This window comes from Pezoporus occidentalis, unplaced genomic scaffold (assembly GCF_034315485.1).
Source record: "Pezoporus occidentalis ecotype Australia unplaced genomic scaffold, CSIRO_AGI_Poc_V1 ctg109, whole genome shotgun sequence".
Classification (NCBI taxonomy): domain Eukaryota; kingdom Metazoa; phylum Chordata; class Aves; order Psittaciformes; family Psittacidae; genus Pezoporus; species Pezoporus occidentalis.
In genome coordinates, this window is record NW_026912875.1 from 2,887,190 (window position 1) to 2,907,130 (window position 19,941).

Below are 19,941 nucleotides of genomic sequence, written 5' to 3' on the forward strand. Positions count from 1 at the left end.
ATTTCATTACTCCATATCAGTTTGAACTACTTGCCAGTTCATTAATTAGCGTTCATTCTGTTTCTGAGTGAAATTCATACCAAAGACATATGGTAGGTCTGAGGATGACTGTTCGCTACAACACCATCTTGAAAGTTGAAATAGGTAGTAAAAGGTCTCCATTTCTGTGGTGTTTCAAATGAGAGAGCTCTGGACAATATGCCATGAGGAAGATGATTTTTATTCTTTACCATAAATCTTCTTTTCTGCTTATGGAAGCTGAAGTGTGGAAACTAGAATTAGTGGACCTCTTCCTTAGGATGTTGACTGCCTTGGTACCATAGCTTCCTCCTCACTTATGTTCAGCAGTGAGGTTTTAGGTGTATGCCTGGCAGGTTTCTTACGAAGAGCCAAGACGGTTTTGGCTGACTTTAAAATATCTGAAGGAAATTCAGGAGCAGCAAATTCTTCTGCTGCACTTCTAAGAGGTTAGTGGTTAAGGAGGTGGTGCACTTCTAACATTTCACTGTTGTTTCAGCCAGCCCAAGTTTTGAAAGGTGGTTTTGTGACTAGCTGAATGTCACGCTCACCAAGTTTAGTCTTTGAACGAAAATGTCTGTGTGGAAAGCATATTTCACTGGGAACAGGGATCCTATTAACTCCCTGCTTGGGAGTAACTGCCTGGGGCAGGCTCCTCACTCCATGGCCAAGCACCAGTGGCACTGGGGCAAACTCTGTGCTTGTGGCTGCTGGAGAGGAAGAAAGGGGAAAGCTGGGCAAACCCTGCTGGGGCTGCCCCCTGTGCGGTCCCACTGGCCACAGTGCCTCTGGAAGCCCTATGCTCACAGGGGCGAGTCCTAGATTTACAGGGATGCTGTGGCTTTTGCTGTGTGAAGGCAGCAGGAGCTGACACACACACACAGTTAATTGCTTATTCCTTCTTGGAGTAGGGCTTTTTGGGTTTGGTGGCTTTTTAAATCTGGGTTTATGTGTTGGGGTTTTATTAACCTGGGGAAAAGTCTGTAAAAACCAGATTGCCTCTGCAGGCTTGTGTTGTGAATGTACAGCAGCTGGAGCCAGGACAGCGGTCTGATCTTGTGGTTTGGGTGTTCTTCTAGTGGTGTTTTATATAGATACATTTTTTAGTACCTCATGCTTTGTCATGTGATTCAGCAGCAATAATTAGGCAGAAACTTGCTGTCCCTGCAGATGCCAAGATTACAGGATGACATACTCTCACCAGATGACAGCACAAACTGATATTTTTAGAACAGCCCACATCAACTGGTCTCCCCAGTGCTTTCCTCCCTGGATCAGCAGCACACAGGTTTTATTACAGAATGAGTCTTCACAAACCATCTTTCTCATGTGAATGAGCCATAATGATTGTTTAGAGCTGCAGATCAGTGTCGGTCCCCAGACAGGCTGTTGCCTGATAGCTGGGCTGGTTACAGGTGGTTTTTCATTTTTCTTTTCTTCTTGTGAGCCAGACTTTAAATGGCCCCCCTAAAAACATTTTCTTGAAGAAGTGCGTAATAGGAGATCCTTTTTAGACACATAGCGTCATGCAGCTGAGGTTGAGATCTTTCTTCGTAACAGTTCAGCACTCAGCCGAGGTGATGAACTGACAGCTGGTGAGATTTAAGTCTTGTGATGATGACAGGCAAAGAGCACAGGTATAGTGTAGGCAGCAGGAGTGCACATATTTGAGTAGTACCATACATAAATAGTCTTTCTCTCTTGGCCTGGGGAGGAAGGATGAAGGAAGGATGCTCATTCAATGCCACTCTGGGCTCCTGGTGCTGCCGGTGGAGTGTCAAGCAGGATGCTCCCGTCAGCACTGTCCCTGATGGAATGCCGCACAGTGGGCTGGGACACTGTCATCATTAAATCAGGTACCTGCAGCTGGGTAGTGGGAACACTCTACTGCTGTCCAGTCTATGGGGGCTATTTAATCAGCTTTTCCACTCAGATTACTGACAGGGTGGCAGTTGTTGGAGCCTGGTGGAGCAGACATCTGCTGACCAGTAATCGGGTGGATATGCAGCTCAGCTAAAGGAGGCTGCTGTGTAGCCGTGGTTGTCTGCCTTTACTCCAGGAAAAAAGCCACTTTTCCCAGATTATGCCATTGCATTTATGCACTTCTACAGCTGAGCTGAATATCTTGCCTGTTGTTTTTCCCTTGTACTATCTGCTTCTGCTGGCTTTCATAGGTAATTTATTTCATACAAATGTAGAGAAAATCTGGGTTTGAGGGAGGACCTTCCCTCCCTTGCATTTTCTACCACTTGTAAGTCCTAATAGAGGATGTCCTGCCTTATATCAACATGGTGGAAGTCATTTTGTATGACCTGTGTGAGCATTATTGTCATGTCATTTTCAGCTTGCTGCAGAGGAAAGTGAGAACACTTCATAGCAGGGAGGATGTTTTAAATTTTTAAAATAGACTTGGTACCTGGCAGAGAAAAAGAAACTCTCTGTGAGGACATTCAGACTAAAGAGTGCGTAGCACGTTTCCATAGCACTATAAGCCCATAATTCAGGATGTTTCCAGACATGCTGGTACCTTTTACTGTAGAAGCGGCTCTTATTCTTCAGGTTCAAAAGCAAAATATTTGCCTCATCTTGGCACAGGTGCAGTAGTTATCCATCCTTTTCTGATCCACAGTAGAGGTCTCCTTCCTTGTGCCTCGGAGTGCCTAAAGAAGGCACTATTTTTCAAGCCCATGTACCTTACCCCTAGCAGAAGTTGTGTTTTGCAAGCATTTTTGGCCTTCTTCCTCTACTCCTGCAGCATTCTGCCTATGAGGTGCTGTGTTGAGTACCCAGGCTGACATCTGTCAATGGCAGCATCACCCATAACTGGCAGGATTTCCACCCCACTCCTCAGGCCCATGAACAAAAGGCAGGGGATAAAGTTTACAATAAGGCTGTCGAGTAAGAAGACTGGAGACCTTGTAGAGAGATGCTGTTCTGTATCTAGCCTCTGTTGTCCAGAGCAGAGGATTGAAGCCAGCTAGATGTGATGCAATTAGTTATCAGCAGTGCTTGTGCTGGGAAGCCAGCATAACTGCACACTGGCATATCTATGGGTGTAAAACCAGTTCTGTCAGCATATGGTCTTCTTGTATGGACAACAACAAAGTGACATACAGTGGAGTCTGCATGCGCCTGCTCCTCTTGCAAGGCAGTGCAGAATTTCCTATGAATCTAGTTGTTTAGTATCCTGGTTGGCCCTGATACATTAGGGAGCCCCAATCTGCTTTTCCTTTCAAGTGTGTGAGCATGGATGGACCACTTTCTGGGTGTCTCCTTTTCATATGTGCAGTGGGTAAAAGGGACCTTACCCACCACTGACAGTAAAATGAGCTGCCCAGAGGAGTGGTGAATGCTCCCTTGCTGGGAATATTCCAGACTTCACTTGACAGGGGCCTGAATAACCTAACCTAAGGCTCTGCCTTCAGATGATGCCGAGTCCCTTCCAGCCCGGACTTTTCTGTGATTCTGTAGACAAGTGGGATATCACACATATCTGTAGTTGTGGCACCTCACTACAGTTCTGGGCAAGCCTTTTGTCTGAGGGAGCTGCTACAGAGTGAGAGAATGATCTCCTGTCTTTAGTTACATTTACTGCCAAAATACTTGATTGTCTGCTGTGGTTTGCAGTGTTTCTTTGAGTGGAAGAACAGCAGCAGGAAAAGAGACACTTTTGTGCTTTATGTGCATGCACAAGTACCAGCACAGCAACTTTCTAGCTCCCATAATTTTTAGTTCTGTGCCAGCATTCTTCCTCTTTCCATCCTTCTCCCTCACTCTTTGTCCCCAGTTCTGAGCTAAGAAAGGATCTATTTTTGTGAGAACTTAGAAAAAGTGAAGTTGCAACATGCCTGAAAGTTCATGAAAACACATTAAGTTGCCAGCTCTTTTTTCCCCTTTGGGCTTCTCACCATCACCTCAGTGTTGTCTCTCAGCACAGATCCGTCCTAGTGCATCATACATGAAGCCCATGTGGTGTCACTGGCCCACCTGCCATGGCATCGGAGTTCCTAATTTTTATTCTGCTTGAACAAAATATCTGGTGCTGCAATTTGGCAGTATGGAGTGATTAGCCACAGTAGTTGTCTTCCCTACATGTTTCTAAATAAATACTGCGTATTCTTCAGTCTTTAGCTGGGAAACCTCAGGCAGAATATTAACTTGTAACCCCACATAATCAAGTCTTGCTTTTTGAGCCTACCCCCATTTTTGAGTAGAAACTGCATTGCTGGTGGCAATGACAAATGAAGGGGCAGAGGCACCAAGATGAATACACATCTGTGACTAAAGGATGCAAGTTTACTCCCAAATGTTTGCTTCCAAAGTCTCTGGACAGTAAAAGCAGTTACTGGGATTTCCTCTGCCTGGGGAGTTGTTGCAGAGTGGTACCCAGGAAAAACGCTTGTTTTACAGACCTCCAAGTGGTGATACTTTTCAAGAGGCAGTCCACTGAACAGGAAGCCTTCCAGTCAAATCAGCATGTCCTTGGTAGGCTGCTGTACAGAGGAGTTGTGTGTTAGTAGCGTGGCTTCTTATACCATAATTACATAAAGGAGCTATTTAACAGAAAACTGTATGTGCTGATTGTTATTTTAGCTTACTGATAAACTTGCTGCCAGTGCATATTATCTGTGCCTCACTCTGGGGAGCATCGATGCATCACCTTCCTATTCCGAAGAAATTTCCACTTTATATTATGCAATTGTTGCATAATTGGCACCACTGGGAATCAAAAGGAGAAAGCAACACATGGAAGGTGATCCTTCAGAGCTGGTCTGATGGTGCATGAGCTGGCATGCGGCTTGGGAGACAGCTATCCAGTTAAGTGGTCGAATGATTGGAGACAGAGATGAGGAAATGTTGCTGCTGGAGAGAAATCACAGCCAACGGCTTGGCCATAGAGTAAACCAAGAGCAGCATTTGTAACTGGTCAGTAGTACAGTAGAGGATGGGAAAGCAGAGAAAAAGACAGAAGGGGCATTTTATCTCCCACATAGTTGCTTGCGAGCTGAAGAAACAGAAACTACAGAAATACTTGCTTTTTGTATGGCACTCTTCCACCAAATAAGATAAACAGAATCTATGATTCAAAACATCTGTGGGACATGAGAAAGCAGTAGTTCATCCTCACCTCTAACTAAATGCTTTTTCTGTTTGTGTTTTAAAGTGATTATTTTCACCAATCATATGCATGTATGTTTGCATAAGCTGTAGCTTGGTATAGTAGTATGGGTTTTTCTGGTGTCCAGCAGATCAGCCTTATATACCGAGGAGGTCAAAACAGCCAGCGTGTGTGTCTGTGTGTGTACAACAGAACCCAGAAATCAATGCATTTATGAAGGCTGCACTCTAGAAAAAAGCCTTCACTGTCTTCAGAGCAAAGTCTTAAGAAAAGGAAGTCTCTAAGAAAGTATAAATTCCTCCTTCCTTTCTACTCCCTGATGATTGAAGCTGGGCTTCAGGTTTGGCAGAGGAGCTTTTCAAGGGAAAACTGAATTTTCCAAGGTGTGACTTAAGAAGTACAGGCAGATATTTTCCAGTAGTGCCCTTTTTTGGGCAGCCTGAGAAACAAGAAACCATGCCACATGTAGGTGGGGGCTCTACACCTTTGCGGTGGCAAGTTGGCAAACGCTGCTCTAACCTACTGAGCAGGCTAGACTTCACCTTTGTTGTACCCTTCCTTGCCCTCTGTTCTGTTGTTTGGGTTTTTTTCGTCGCTCCCTGTGCTCATACCTCTGCTGCTCTTATCCCCCAAAGCAGTACGCAATAGTAAAGACCAAGAAAAAGGATAAAGTAGGGACTGGAGTACTTTGCGTGAAGAGCAGTGTGTTGCCCTTAGAGGACAGCATTGTCCTGGCTTGCTCATCTACCTCTGCAAACTCAGGGAGACACTCCGGAGGATGAGCTTTTCCCTATGGCTGTCAGGAATGTGAAAAAACCTCATGGTGGCTCAGGATGCAGCTGGAGATATTCTGGGACAGGGAGAGAGGACCACTGGGGAGTTGTGCTTGAGGACCACTGATAAATGGAGATGTAGCTGGAGTTGTTGCTTCCCTGCCTGATACAGTTTTCATGGCTATGAAGCAGCAGGCCACTAGATCAGGGTTAGCAGAGGCTTTTTGTGGAGAGAACGGAAAGCGAGAGTTTGTGAGTCTATTGTGGACTTTAATGGGGTAATTTGAAGGCAGGCAGGTTGAGACTTTGATCTGCTTCTTTTCATTTTTTAATCCATTTGCAAAGTCCCTGTAAACAGAACTGTGAAATTGAAGTTGGGTTTAGTTCTGCTGAACAGATTTCACCTCAGCTGTGTGAACGTTGGCACTGTCTGCAGGATGGGTGTCCTCAGGAAAATATACAGGGCAATGCCACTTCCACAAATGGTGCCCATCATCATCTGTCCTCCAGCTTTTTCTCTTATCACTTTGGTTCATATTACATTTTCCATGAATTTTTAATTTAAACATCGAACTCTACTCTAGTAGCACTTTGGTACTTTCTCTGGAGTTTCTGTACTCATTTACTTTCAGTTAATGGCTCCATTCAAAGTCAGCAGGACTCCTCACATGAGCTGAAGCTAAACCTGTTCTCAGCAAAACTAGTGGCTGCCTGAGAGCAAGCCAGCTTTCTGGGCTGCTGCGTGCAGGAAGTGAGCCTTGCCTTCCTTCAGATGAGGTTGTGCTTTGGGAAGTCGCCCGCTTCCAGCCCCCTGGTGCTAAGACTTTAAGGAGAAGAAGAGAAAAGGGCATGCACTCATTTGAGCGGCATACAAGCTGCTCACCAGGTTTTACTGGGGGCTACCAGGCCTGTCTGGGTGGATATCTTCTGCTGACCTTGTTACGGCCATCAGGACACACCAAATGGAGTGGTTGCCAGGCAGTCACATTAACGAACGGCTAGCGTTAATTTGCCCTTTGAAAATGAAGAAATCAATATGTTGATCCAGGCGGAAATCCCTTTACTCACAAAACAGTCTACCCCAAACCCTTCCCCATAATTAAGGCTAAAGCCAAATTTTGTTTGGGTGAAACATGCAATCTGTCTGCTTCCTAAGCTCTGCTGAATGAAGTTCTTCCCTGATGGCACAGGGAGCAGCTGTCATGCTGTTGCTCTAATAACCATGAGACAAAATGATTAAATTTCCGTCAATCATTTAGCATTATCAGAATAGGTCATTTTACTAAAATGTTATCATAGTATCCATGCCGGGCACCTTAGAATGGAGAGAGACAGTGATAGTCATCTCGTGACAGCCTTTAAGTGATCTCCATTGCAGGAGGTGCAGTTCCTGATTAATCCAGCAGTTATGCTAAATCCACCATTTTTCATGAGTGTGCCTGATACCAGGATCTTTGAGAATAAAGACATTCCTGTAATCAACTCAGATGGCTTTTTGGTTTCAGCAAGTCTCCATTTGTGCTTGCACTGTGTAAAAAAAGTCACCAATCATTCACCTTGGGGAAAATCCTCAACGAGTTGTAGGGGCTGTGGGGACTAAGCCCACACCAATGGCTTTCAGAAGCCATTTCAGAAGCAAAAGTTACATGCCCAGCAGAGCAGATGGCTACCACGAGTAGCTGCTGAAGATGTGAAAGGATTTCGTGTGAATGTTTAAATGTGTGTACGTTCCAAAACCCTACTTGGCACCTGCGTTCATCTCTAGGGCCCTGAGTACCTTTAAAAACCTGTCCCCTTGGCTCCCTTAGTTGAAATGATTGTTTTCAGTGTTTTACCTACCTACCATCTTGCTTTTTAGTCGTCTCCATGCTGCATCCAAGGTGTCTTTCCCTCTGCCTTGAAGTTTCGTGGCTACAGAACAAGCTGGACACTACCCCTGTTTATAAAGCTGGGTCAACCCTGTCTGTTGATGGTGTGTCATATGAGCAGGAAAATGGAAAACTCCAAAGGTCCAACTGAAATCCATGGCTCCTCACTGCTTCTCTTGAGCAGCCTCCTTCAGCTGTTCTTCAAGCATGGTGGTTAATGTCAAACACTTGTCAGAAGATTTGTCCAGCCTTTTGGTTATGCTGTGAACAGGTGATCTGGAGAAAGGGTTTTCTTTTCCTGCTTGGGAGCATCTAAGCCAGCAAAGTAGCACACTCAAGCCCTGGTGAGGGAGAAGCATCTTCAGGCGGGATCACAGTGCAACTCACTCCTTGCTATAAGTTTGAAGCTGCTGGGTGCAAACAGATCAAAATCACTTGTCAGTGTAAACTATTGTTGGGTTTGGAGGTTTGCCTGGTTGACCTTTTTGTTCTGTGTTTTTGTTCCTACATGCAACAGTCTCACTTGTCTTTTCTGTTTTCTTCTTCCTCTCTAGGCCCTCAAACTGACACAAGATGTAGAAAGAGAACCCTTTGCCAAATCTGCTGTCAGCAAGTGGACAGTGATACTGTTTACAGCTTACGACCTTTGTGAACCCTGCATTATTTTCCTAATGAAGCAGACTGTTAACAGCCCCTTATCGGAGTGAAGATCCTCTTTTTTCTTTTCTTTTCTCTTTTTTTTTTTCTTTTTTTTTTTTTTGAGATTTGAACTAATTCTGAAGTATGCAAAATCTTCCTTTTCTGGGATGGCCAAGCACCTGCTGTGGAGACAATGTTCAGCACCATCCTGTTGAGAACACACTGTGTAGCCTTTACAGTAGTTACTTATCAATGAGTATGTGGTGTTTCAATATATTAATGGTTTATGGGATGTTTTAAGTTGGCTTTTCTTTTTGGAGGTTTTCCTTTCTGCCCACCCTCCTCTCTGCAAACTCCAGTTTGATTTCCTTTAGATTTTTGACCATTTTTGCTTTCTCTCCCTGGGGAATCTGGAGTACTGTGCACAAGCAAGGAAATATTGTTCAGACGTCAGGGGTTTCTAAATATACAGCATTTGTTATTACCCATCAACCGGGTGAATTCCAGAGAGAGGTGATGTGTGTGGTCTGTTTGTTTGTTGGATTGGTTGGTTTGTTTCTTTCTTATTCTTCCCTTAAGTTTGATGGTACACCCCTGTTTTCTGTTAAGTGTCAAACCAGGGTTGATCGCAAAACCAGGGAAGCCAGCAAGTTTGCCTCTTGGCCTGTGAGGATGGACTGACAGCGGGTGCTGTTGTCTGCACATGCATGGAGGCAAAGCCTGACGGAACAGGCTCCTCTCCCGCCTTAAGTTAGCAAGGCTGCCCCTGCTGCTGCAGCAGGCTGGTAGGGAGTTATAAGCTGAGCTGCCAGACAAATTGAACATAGCCACCTCTAAAGATGTGCTTGGAAAAGCAAAAATGAAAAGAAATAATGCCACTTTGGAGAAAAGCTAAGGTTAGAGGCTGGGCATCAGCAGGGGACTTGCAGTGGCAATGCCAGGAGTTGAGGCACAGGTTGTCGCAGGGTGTATTACTACATCAGTGATCCTTTTGTTTGTTTGTTTTGGACATATCCTTGATTATTTTTTCCTTCTTACTACGTATAATCTGTTATGGCAGGAGAAGCAGGAGAAGGAATGACAAGGTGACAGTATCATACAAATGGCTTTTCTTGTGAGCATAGATTGTAACAGGATAAATGACACTGAAAGACAAGGCAGTTTTATATATTTTGCTTCTAAGATTTTCTTTTGTAAAATGAATAATAATTAATAATAATAATAATGAATAAAAGGTATGGTGCTGTATAGATCCTCTCTATAATCTGGAAAGTTTGATTACTTTTTATTAGTATCTTGGGGGGGGAGGGATACAAAGAGGGGAAAACACCAATGGTACATAGGAACTCAGTATGAAGAGGTTCTGAATAGGACAGTGTATACCTAATTCTCCAAAGCGATATATGAAGTTTTTTTTGTTTGCATAAAAGCATTATGCGTATAAATATATAAATATATTTTATTATGTACAGAAATGGATCATTATGCATGGATGTTAGGAAAACAAACTAGCATTTTAACCCAAAGTCTCAGTGCATGAGTTCCCACTGGCCCGTGTCCCATGCAATGTGGAGTGACTCCCTCTCGCCACTGACACCACACATGCACAGTCACGTGCGCACGCACACACACACACACACACACACACACACACAAGCATTCGTGGGCCTTTCCTTGCTCCTTACGTTCCAGGTCCCCAAGGTGATATTGGTGAAACAACAGCTCCTAGTGTGATGGAAGTTTTGGTTTTGTATCGTAGCCCCCACGCTGTAAAGATGCACCTCCTGGTTTCTCCCCGCAGTTATGACTGTGTAGAATTTGTGCAGTTGTGGTAATCGTAGCCCTGTAGCATATCAACTCTTCCAAGCAGCCAAGGGTTTATCGTTTGCCTTTTATACAAATGTCTTTTTCTTTTCACACGGAGGTGGTCTATTTGTCAGCGTGGGGACTAGTTTATTGTGTTTATTGGAGTTAGGTGATGCTCATTGCCCATCTCGATCAGCAGCCAGCTGCCCAGGATGCTCATGTTGTACAGCAGCCACCTAGGCTAGAGGTTGCATTGCTCATCGGAGTCCAGGCACCTTCTACCAAAACTGGTCAAGAGCTTTCTCAGCAGCCTCCTCCGATGTGTAGCATTAGCTCTCAGCTTCCCAGTACAACCCAAAACATGACTGTACACTGAAGGACTTCCCTCTGGTGCTGCTTCCCCTGAGGTTCTTGTGGCTGCTGCCCTGCAGCTGAGCTTGTTCCCGTGCCTCATGTTTTTGGCTGCCACCAGAGCTCACACTGTGGCTCCCTGTGCTGGGACACAGCATTTGGCCCCTTCACAGGTGAGCCTCTGGTGAGATCTGGGTGCCTGCCTGAACACCATTGGCCAGGTCGCTGACAGCACCAGTAAGGCCTGACTTGGTGATATGGCCAAGGTGACCAGAATCCATCCTTTCATTTTTTTCTCTTGGTATAGATGCAGTTCTTGTCAAAGACAAGGGAAGGACCATTACCTTAAACCAGATGAGAGCAACTTTTGCTCTGCTATGGGAGGCTAGTCCCGTGGAGTTCAACAGAGCTACATTTTGCTGGCAGAAATGAGAGAGAAAATGATGGTCTGCTCTATTTAGGAAATGGAGAAAACTCCCTTGATTTAGAGACAGCCTATCAATGGCAGGCAATGAATAATAAATAAATAAACAAGGAAAGCATTAGCATCCCAAAGGCTTAACCTGCCTCCCAGCAGTGTCAAGGGCAGCATTTCCACTGGCAGGGCTGGGACCATTTGGGCCCCTGCTTTGGAGAACATGCTGGCGCTCATTGAAGATGAGTGGATTTGGCCAACCTCTTTGGTTTGGTTTCTGTTGCCCATCTTTGGGGCCAAAATCTTCAAGCAGGAATGCCTGGAGTCAGGCACCCAATGTCAGGGACTCCAGCATGGTTGCAGTGGGTGAGCGGCTCTGCCCTCATTGCTTCTTGAAGGAGGGAGAGGTGCCAGGTCCCCTCAGGCCCAGAGGAAGGTCACCACCCTCTACACCCGCTGAGGTGCCCAGCAACACCCTCCCTTCCAGAGGTGCTAGATAAATCTCACTGAATTCAAAGGGCCGCTTACTTAGGTGTCAAAATACAGACTTGAATGGCTAATTCTGGGAGCCTACCTTTTGAAAATTTGGCCTTTGAGTCTTTGAACATGTTTATGATAAGAAGTTTTCCTTCTGAAACTGTGTAAAGCAGATAAAGGTGCAGAACAAAGACATAGTCACTGTTTAAACACTTGGTATAAAAAAAGGTCTAAAAAGGTGACGTTTATGCAGTTCCTAGTCACAGGTTTGGGACTTGATACAATGATTTTGTAAAAAAATGTTATCTTGACAATAGTGGGATAGTTGACCACTGCTTAACTCCAGACATTTTTGTGCCACCGCTTCAAAAAGTTCTTTTTTAGGTCATGTATTTCTCTAAAATGATGTCATTGCTTGGCAATTGGTGTCCTGTAAGCGTTTCCAGTACATGACATACCTTTGGAATTGCCAACACATGCGAAGGGGGACCAGATACATTTCGTTACTATGGGCTGGAAAAAATGGATTGTACATTTGGCTTCACATGTTTAACTTTTTTTAAGGAAAAAAAAGTTGCATGATTGGAAAAAAATATGTATACAGTATCTGTAGAACTGTTTTATCTGTTTTTGTTTCAAGCCATGTAAATTGGAAGAATATTAAATCCACAGCCTTATCGCGCATGGCCGTCGTTACATACCGAAGAGCTGAACAGTTTATACTTTTCATTTGGGCTATCTTGTACTTTCATTTGAAAGCAGACACTGTCACGTTGCAGTCTTACTGAGGATTTTATATTTTAAGAAAAAGAAAAAAAGATGCTGCCCTGGAGGAATATACTACCTTACTACACAGAGGTTGGAAGGAAGTTTGTTTTGGAGCAAAACCTGCCCCTTTCCGAGCGAAGTAGAGATGCAGTGCTTACTCCACTTGGTGTTAGTAGATATTGCCTTGTGTATTCCATTTTAAATTGTAATTTAGTTTGTAAAAGAGATGGTGACGCATGTAAATAAAGCATAATGGATCTCTACATTGCACATTTGCTTTCGCTCTGTTTTGCTGTGTCATGGACAGAGATCTGAACGCAGGCCCTGGAGAAGCGGTGATTTCCAAATGGGTGAAACCGGCTGGTAGGGGGGCTTGGGCTGGGGAGGGGGCTTGATACTGCATCTGCTTGAGTCTGTAAATGCACTTCAGCCAAGCCAGCATAGTTTTGGTGGTCAGATAACCCCTAATGGGATCATTTACTGCTGCTAAACGTCACGAAGTTCACTTCATTTTTGGGGTCAGGATTGTTGTCCTCTGGGGTGGCGGCTGCACCCCGCAGCTGCAGCCTGGCTTGCCTGTCCCGGGAGACAACTGTCCCAACTGCACATCGTTACACCCCCCTGCGGGCTTGGCTGGGCTTCAAGCTGTCTTTGAAAAACGCCTGGAGTACTTGAAACCACCCATTTGGGATTTGGGGTAAGAAAACCAGCAGCCTGACTTCAGCAGAAAGTTATAGCAAGGGCTCTGGCCAAGGCGCGGGAGAGCGTGCTCAGAAACATGAGCCATGTTGGCGGAAAACACTTCTCCCCCCCGACGGCAAGCCACAGATGTATATGGGGGGTTTGGAGTCGTTTTTCCAGAGCAAGTGATGATACTTTGCAGAAAGAGGAGACTTTCCTTGCAGCAGGGAGAGGGTTCCCATGACCCCAGGGGGATGAGCGCTGTGTCAGCCGGGCAAAGCCTGTGGGAGCTTTGCGCCCAAGTACTGCAGCATAAAGAGCTGCTTGGGGATATCCCTTATTTAACGTAGCCAAAGCTCTTCAAGCGTTGTCCTAACTAGAGATAGCCTGAAACATTACAACATCCAGTCAGGAAATAGACTTTGACCAAGATAAAATAGCGCAGAAGCCTTCCCAGGGTCAGAGGGTGCTTGTCTGGCAGCAATTACAGCTGCTCCTTGGAAATGGAGCTGCTTTGCTTGATTTTTCTTAAGGCTCCTCCAGCAACGCTCTGGCAGGGAAGGACCTGTGTCCTCCACCTCGTTGGCATCACCCCAGTGGTATTTAGGACAAACAATGAGAGCGTTTGGCCCAGTGAGGTGCCTGGTGGAAGCTTTGACCTGAATTTAGGCAGAGGCAGCAGTAGCAACGATGAGCTGATCAAATCCTGTGCGAGTTTTGTGCTGAACTGACTTGGTTCTGTTGTGCAATGCCTTAGCTGTGACCTTCAGTTCACCCAGCCTTGGAATAGTTCATTCTTATCTTCCAGTGTACTTTCAAAATAAGTCCAAGCATTTTAAACTTCTCCAAGTTGTCCCAGAAGGCAAAAGGCTTTCCTTGCTGCTGCTGAGACTGGTGAGGCAACCGAGAGCTATTCTGGGAGCTCCCCACCACATATGCTGAGTTGCAAGTTCGACCAGACCAGGGAAAACAGTGTTTTACAGCTCTTGTTTGGCTACCGCTGCCAAGGAAGTTTGGGGTGCTCCAAAAAGATTGAGATAAGCAAATCTGGGAGGCTGCCTCTTCTTCTGGTGGAGTCATCGTGACTGGTATCTCCCTGTTCAAAAGGAGGACTTCTTGCATGAAGTGGAGCCCAAGCCAGATGCAGCAGATAACCGCTCTCGCCAGCGCACAGATTCATCCCCTGCCAGCGACTTCTGCAGTGTCTCATCGCTCCTCTGTTTGCCTGACCCAGCCCACAGAGCTTTTTTCCCACTGGCTTTGCCTGTGGAGCTTTTTTTGAAAATTAAAATACTTTTATCATGTAAACACAAAGCACAGAAAATTCCATTAGAGAGAAACCAAAAAAAGCTCTTTATATTTTTCTCTTCTACTGCTGTTTCAATCTTTAGAAAACTTTGGGATTCTCTGACAAAATTCAGAAACTCTGGGCTGGAATTTTTATCTCTGCGCTTGGATTTTCTTTTCCTACTAATGACACCAGTAGTTCTGCATGTGCCACAACATTTACTTATTAGAACAAAGCGTCTCCTGCTTTTATTGTCTGATGCTTTGATGACATACCAAGGAACCCATTTAATCTAGAAAATGAGATAAAATGTCTTGATTCAGTAGGAACAATTGGCCTAAATGAAGGTAACTGTTGTAACGTTCTTTGAATGCTACATTATGCCATGCAGCCTTAAAGATATCTATATCCTGTGAATGGCATGCAGTGAAGTGGAGGGAAACAGTAAAAATATATGACATTTCATAAAAATCTTTCCAACTTCCAAGACATACGATCCTGAATGGCTTTAAACTGACAGAGGGTAGATTTATATTAGATACAAAGAAGAAGTTCCTCACTGTCAGGGTGGTGAGGCACTGGCACAGGTTGCCCAGAGAAGCTGTGGATGCCCCGTCCTCGTCAGTGTTCAAGGCCAGGTTGGATGGGGCTTTGGGCAACCTGGTCTAGTGGAAGGTGTCCCTGCCCATGGCAGGGGGTTGGCACGAGATGAGCTTTAAGGTCCCTTCTGGTCCAAACCATTCTGATTCTATGATCCCTGCTCTGCCTCAGTTTTCACACTCTTTTAATTTGGTTTTGATGACTTCAAAGCACAAGGCAATGATTCTCAAGTGCTGCCTTTCCCTGGTGCTGAGTGTTGCTGTGGTGCTGACAGGCTGTGCATACCACCCTGCTTTGCACACCCAGATGGGCACTGAGGCAGCTGCCAGCACCGTGCCATGTGGCACCATGTGCACATCAGGCTTTGGCTCTGTTTCATGCCCTGGGGGCCACTGTAAGCCCTGTAAGATGTCCGGGCTGATGCAATGAGGTGCCAAGGCAAGAGGATGGGGAGGATGTCAGTGGGATCAAAGTACAGCAGATGCCAGCACACTGCTCTGGTATTCATGTCTTGCCTGGGACCTTTCTAAATCTTCTGCTGCTGTACAGACAACAGATCCTTCTGTTTGTAACCACCTTGGAAAAGGGCAGTATTGGTTAGAAAGTGCTAGTTAAGAAACGCAGTGTATTCTACCTCTGACCTCCAAAGCGGAAATGGAGGAAAGCTGCATTGCCAGGGACACCTCGGAGGTCCTCTCTGGGGAGCTGCAGAGGATGCTGCTCCTGACACCTGCCCTTCCTGGAGGGTGAGGTCCAGCCTTTCCAAGCCTCTGCTGTGAACAGCAGGCCTGGTGTCTGGGCAGCCTCTCATGTCACATTTGTTGTTTCAGTAGGAAATTCATACTTCACCAGCTCTTATTTTAAAATCTCTGTATGCTCCTCTTACTTAAGGCTATCCAGGCTTGTACACCACTGACTAGTTCATGGATGAATGTCCTAGAGAAAAGCCAGTACTTAGAAAGCAATTCATAAAAGACATAAAATAATAAACCCCCACACTTAGTCCTTTTACTCATTAAATGAAACCCATTGTCATTCACACTTCTCTTGAGAATCACACTTGCAATATCAAACTGTGTTATCAGCCTCAGTGTGCATCTGTTAAGCAGAATTTATGGTGAGGCTGTCTCATTTGTGCAGAAGTTTTGCTATGCACTGTCACTCAGCCTAGCAGACTCCTATGGAAAAGCCACAATTTAAGTCAAAACTCTACTGTGCCTGAATGCTTATAAAATTACAGGGCCTTCCAGAGCTAGAAGATATTGAAGTCTCTTCCTAGGGAAGGCAGCTACCCTTCAAGTGTCTGCTCTGAATCTTCTGCCCCTAGGACTACAGCTGGAAGGAGAAAGTAGCACAGGGGAAGAAGGTCGGGGTGGATGTACAGGGGGTCTTCACTTCGCAGCTGAGCTTGCTCTGCAGTCCAGGTAAGGTGGGCTACCTTCTTGTCACCAAAGGGTCAGTGCTAACTAGATTACCACAGAACAGGAGCGGTTATGTGGGAATGTACCCTGGAGTAATACAGGGTATTGCTTCCCTTTATCTCCTCAGTAACTAGTACTGCAGGGTGAGCACAATTCACTCTGTTTTTCACTAGAGGACATCCTGGGGACGAGTCATCTGCAGATAGTGCCCTGAATTGCTGGGGCTTGAGGGACTTGGCTGAATCTGTTGACACATTTCCAGCCTCTTAAAGCTCCTGCCTGGATAGCTTTGTGTTTCCAGAGCCCCTTCACCTGACCTTGCCAAAGCTGTGTTCCTTTCCTGAGACAGGGCCTCAGGGACAATGCCATAATGTTTGCTGCTAGCGGGAGCCTCTCCTGGTTTGGTTTACCCACACAAATGCATGTGTGGGGAGCAGGGGGGCTGCTCCCAGCTTACCCGTCTCATGGCCCATGCATCTGAGTGGGCTTCTGTGATTCTCTGTGTGTACAGAGAGAATGTCAAGAGATCTGAACATACAGGAATGGCAAATAAGGTGTCACATGAAAAAGGCCTAACAAGATGCTGTCCTTTAAATGATAGGTTGCTGGGGGGGCTCCTGAGCGGCTCCTTCATGCCCTTCAATCATTCTTCGATCCATGTCTGAAGTCGCCAGTGTTTCTCATTGCTGTCAGCAATTGTCTTTGTAACTTTTGATCCCTGTGAGCCTTTCTTCGAAGTCTTTTACCCTTTTTCTTTTTTTCATTCTCTGACTCCTTCACATTCTCTGTTTTTCCAAGGCCACGTATTGAAATGTTTGTGGGGTCAGGAATGTCACTTGTGGATATGATTATTTTTAATGATGTTTTTATACAAGCAGGAAACCCAGGTAACAGTTCTCTGACAACAGCTCATTGCCAGTACAACTCACTCCATTCCAACTACACTGGCAAGAAGCACTCTTTATTTTGCTGCTTCAAGCTACATCTGAGTCCGCAGGCACAGTTTGCTGGTCTGGCTGTGCCAGCCAGCTTTTCCTAACACAGGCTAAACCTTGAACATTGCTTCATGTGGAATAGCGAGGTTGCAGCCAATGTGAACTGGTGGCTGCGTTCAAAGGTCTGCTAAGGTCGGGAGACGCAGAGCTGAGAGTAAGTACAAATGGCTTGTGGACCTATTACCAAGTACAGCTGCTCAAAGGGACATGAGCACACCACTTCAGAGCAAACCACTACAGCCAAAGGAACGGGTAAAAAAATGATTGCTCTTTTTAAAGTGTTCCTCTTTGTTCATGCTCTGCCGAGGCTTTCTGGGAGATAGGTATTGTGAAGTATGTTCATACAGCCTAGATGCAGCCTCGAACAACCACCTACAGAGCTGGTTGTGGTGCCTGCCCTCTGTCAGTGCTGGTGCTTGGGAGCTGTCATACTTCCCTGGGCCTTAATCACTGAATAGTTTGGGTTGAAGTGGTCTTAAAGTTCATCTGGTTCCAACCTCCCTCTGCAAAATAGAACTGAAAAACTCTGTTAATTTTTCCTCTTGAAAGTTAACAGAATTTGAACATTTTATGCTGATCACCACATCCCTAAGCTGGCAAAGGACTTGTCTGTTTCTTCTCCTCTGTAATTGACAGTCCTCTGTGGACACATGTTCAGCATTTCAAGACTAACTGAAAGGTCAAATTTATGATGCGGGCAGATTGGATGAGCTCATGGTTGAGGAAAGACCACCTAAAGGTGACTTGTCTAACATACCTGTGCACACACACAGAGCACACGCACATGTCCCTTTGGTCTAGCTTTGTCACAGACATCACCCGTGTGCCAAGAGTCTCAGGACGAAGATGTACCAGAAGTGTTATCAGTGGGTTGAATTTGGCACCTGGAACATAAGATAATAGTGAGGGTCTGACCAAAGGCGATGTGTTCAGAAATGGATAGAGCAGAATTTCATTCTTCTGACCCCCCCACCAAACTGCTGAAACACCTCATTTGTGTTTCTGCAGTTCACTCCCAACTCCAGTGTACCCAGGCATGAGTCTGTGCCGCACCAGAGAACATTTAGAGACCCCTACCTCTCACTGCACATGTCTGTGTATCAGCAATGGCTGATGACTGTACCTGAAACAAACCCTGGGGACCCTTGCGCCCCACAGTCATCTGCAAATGATGGCCCATAACCCCTATGTACCCCCAGGCATGTACTCAGCTTCTTCACACAAAATTGATGTATGAAACTCAAACTGTGATAAAGCTGTAGGCACAGGTGAAGGTGTGAACTGAGTAGGGGAGGTGCATAACTTCCCCCAATTAAAATCAGTACTTTCAGTGTCATCCTCTCCACCCTATTTGGTAGCACGTTACAGAATGCACTCTCCTGTTGGGAAACGGTGATCAGCCGAAAGTCCCTTTCCCCTGGGGATTTCTCTGCTGTGTCCCACAGACTTTTTGGCTGAGTGCCACTTTCCAGCCCGTGCACCCTCCTCCTGCCGTAACCACAAGTGGTGCCCACAGGAGAGGAATTTGGAGGCAGAAACTGGTTTTCCACCGAGACGCCTCAGCAATTATCGGTTCTCGCACACACGTTCCCAGAGCAGGACCTGCTCGCTATCTGCTCTCCCATCCTCCTCCCAGGAGCCTAATCTCATGCCACACTTGTCCCCCTGGTCCCTGCAGGGCCAGCCCCACCCAGACCATGGAAACCCCAAAGCTGTCAGCAGCCTCTGCCTGCTGGGGGGTCATGCATCGCCACGGCTGGAGGGCACGTGTCTCGTGCCCCAGGCAAGGCCCTTGTGTGGGGCAGGGAGTGACACCATGTGCTGGCACAGGGAGCTGGGAGGGAAAACCAGCCATCCAGTAGACAAGTGCTAAGGAGCGATGGACGCCCCAAGAGGGTGTGAGTGGCAGCACTGGAAAAGGTTCTGTGGGTGCTGAGCTAGAAACTGTCTGAGCTCCTGCTGCAGTGTTACAGCACTGGGGCAGCCCTGAAGGCTGGATCCAGCATGAAGAAGAGCAGCAAGAGTGAGCAGGGTCAGCAAAAATGGGGACCTATTGGAGAAGGACGATTTTCTTTGTTAGAACAGGTTGAGAGGGGACACAAACTACCCTTTAAGTGGAAGATTGCTAACCAAAACCCTTCCTGCCCACTGAGGAGAGGACATGGCTGTGTTTCATCTCCAACAAATGTTCTTTTAGCTACAAGGGTAATTAGCACGTTTCCTAGAAGTGTGAACTTTTCTCCATTAAGGGTGGTTTTGGGAGCAAAATGTTTCCCTGGAATTTCCTTGGGCCTGGCTCAGAGCAGGAGGATGCTCTCCTGAGGTCCCTTCTCACTCTATGCTCCTTGGAGTGTTAAAACAGCTTTAAAAACAAAACAAAAGCACAAAGGTGTCTGCCCTTTCCTACCTGAGGCACAGGTCTCTTTGTGCAGTAGAAAATTGCTCTCTTTCCTCCCGGTTTGAGTGTAGCAGCTATTGAGCAATGTTGTCACAGTGTCTTGGCACATGAACCAGGGTGTGCCCCAGACCCTGAGAGGTATTGATGCAGTGAAACCGCCTGCTAGGTGTCTGCTGTTTGTTCCTTCTGCTCTCAAAAAGCGTCTCCCTTTGCCCCCAGGGAAGCTGTGTGTTGTCCTGATTTGTCCTCTAGGTGCCATAGATGTTGCTCTTGCCCATTCCTGGTGAGACTCAAAGGAGTGCTTTCTGCAAACCAGTTCAGAAA

At 46.0% G+C, this 19,941-nt stretch overlaps 1 protein-coding gene across 4 annotated transcripts in view; it reads left to right on the forward strand.

Annotated features, from left to right (window-relative positions):
* FOXO3 (forkhead box O3) overlaps nucleotides 1-12,504 on the forward strand; it is a 93,154-nt gene extending 80,650 nt beyond the window's left edge. For 2 of the 4 annotated variants that reach the window (XM_062625017.1, XM_062625026.1), the window contains exon 3: nucleotides 8,333-8,538. Coding sequence is in view for 1 of the 4 variants with exons in the window: in XM_062625035.1 (XP_062481019.1) it covers nucleotides 8,333-8,485 (153 nt within the window). In the remaining 3 variants the exon portion in view is untranslated. The other 2 variants (XM_062625035.1, XM_062625008.1) reach the window with 2 other exon arrangements.
* Nucleotides 12,505-19,941: the final 7,437 nt, after the last annotated feature.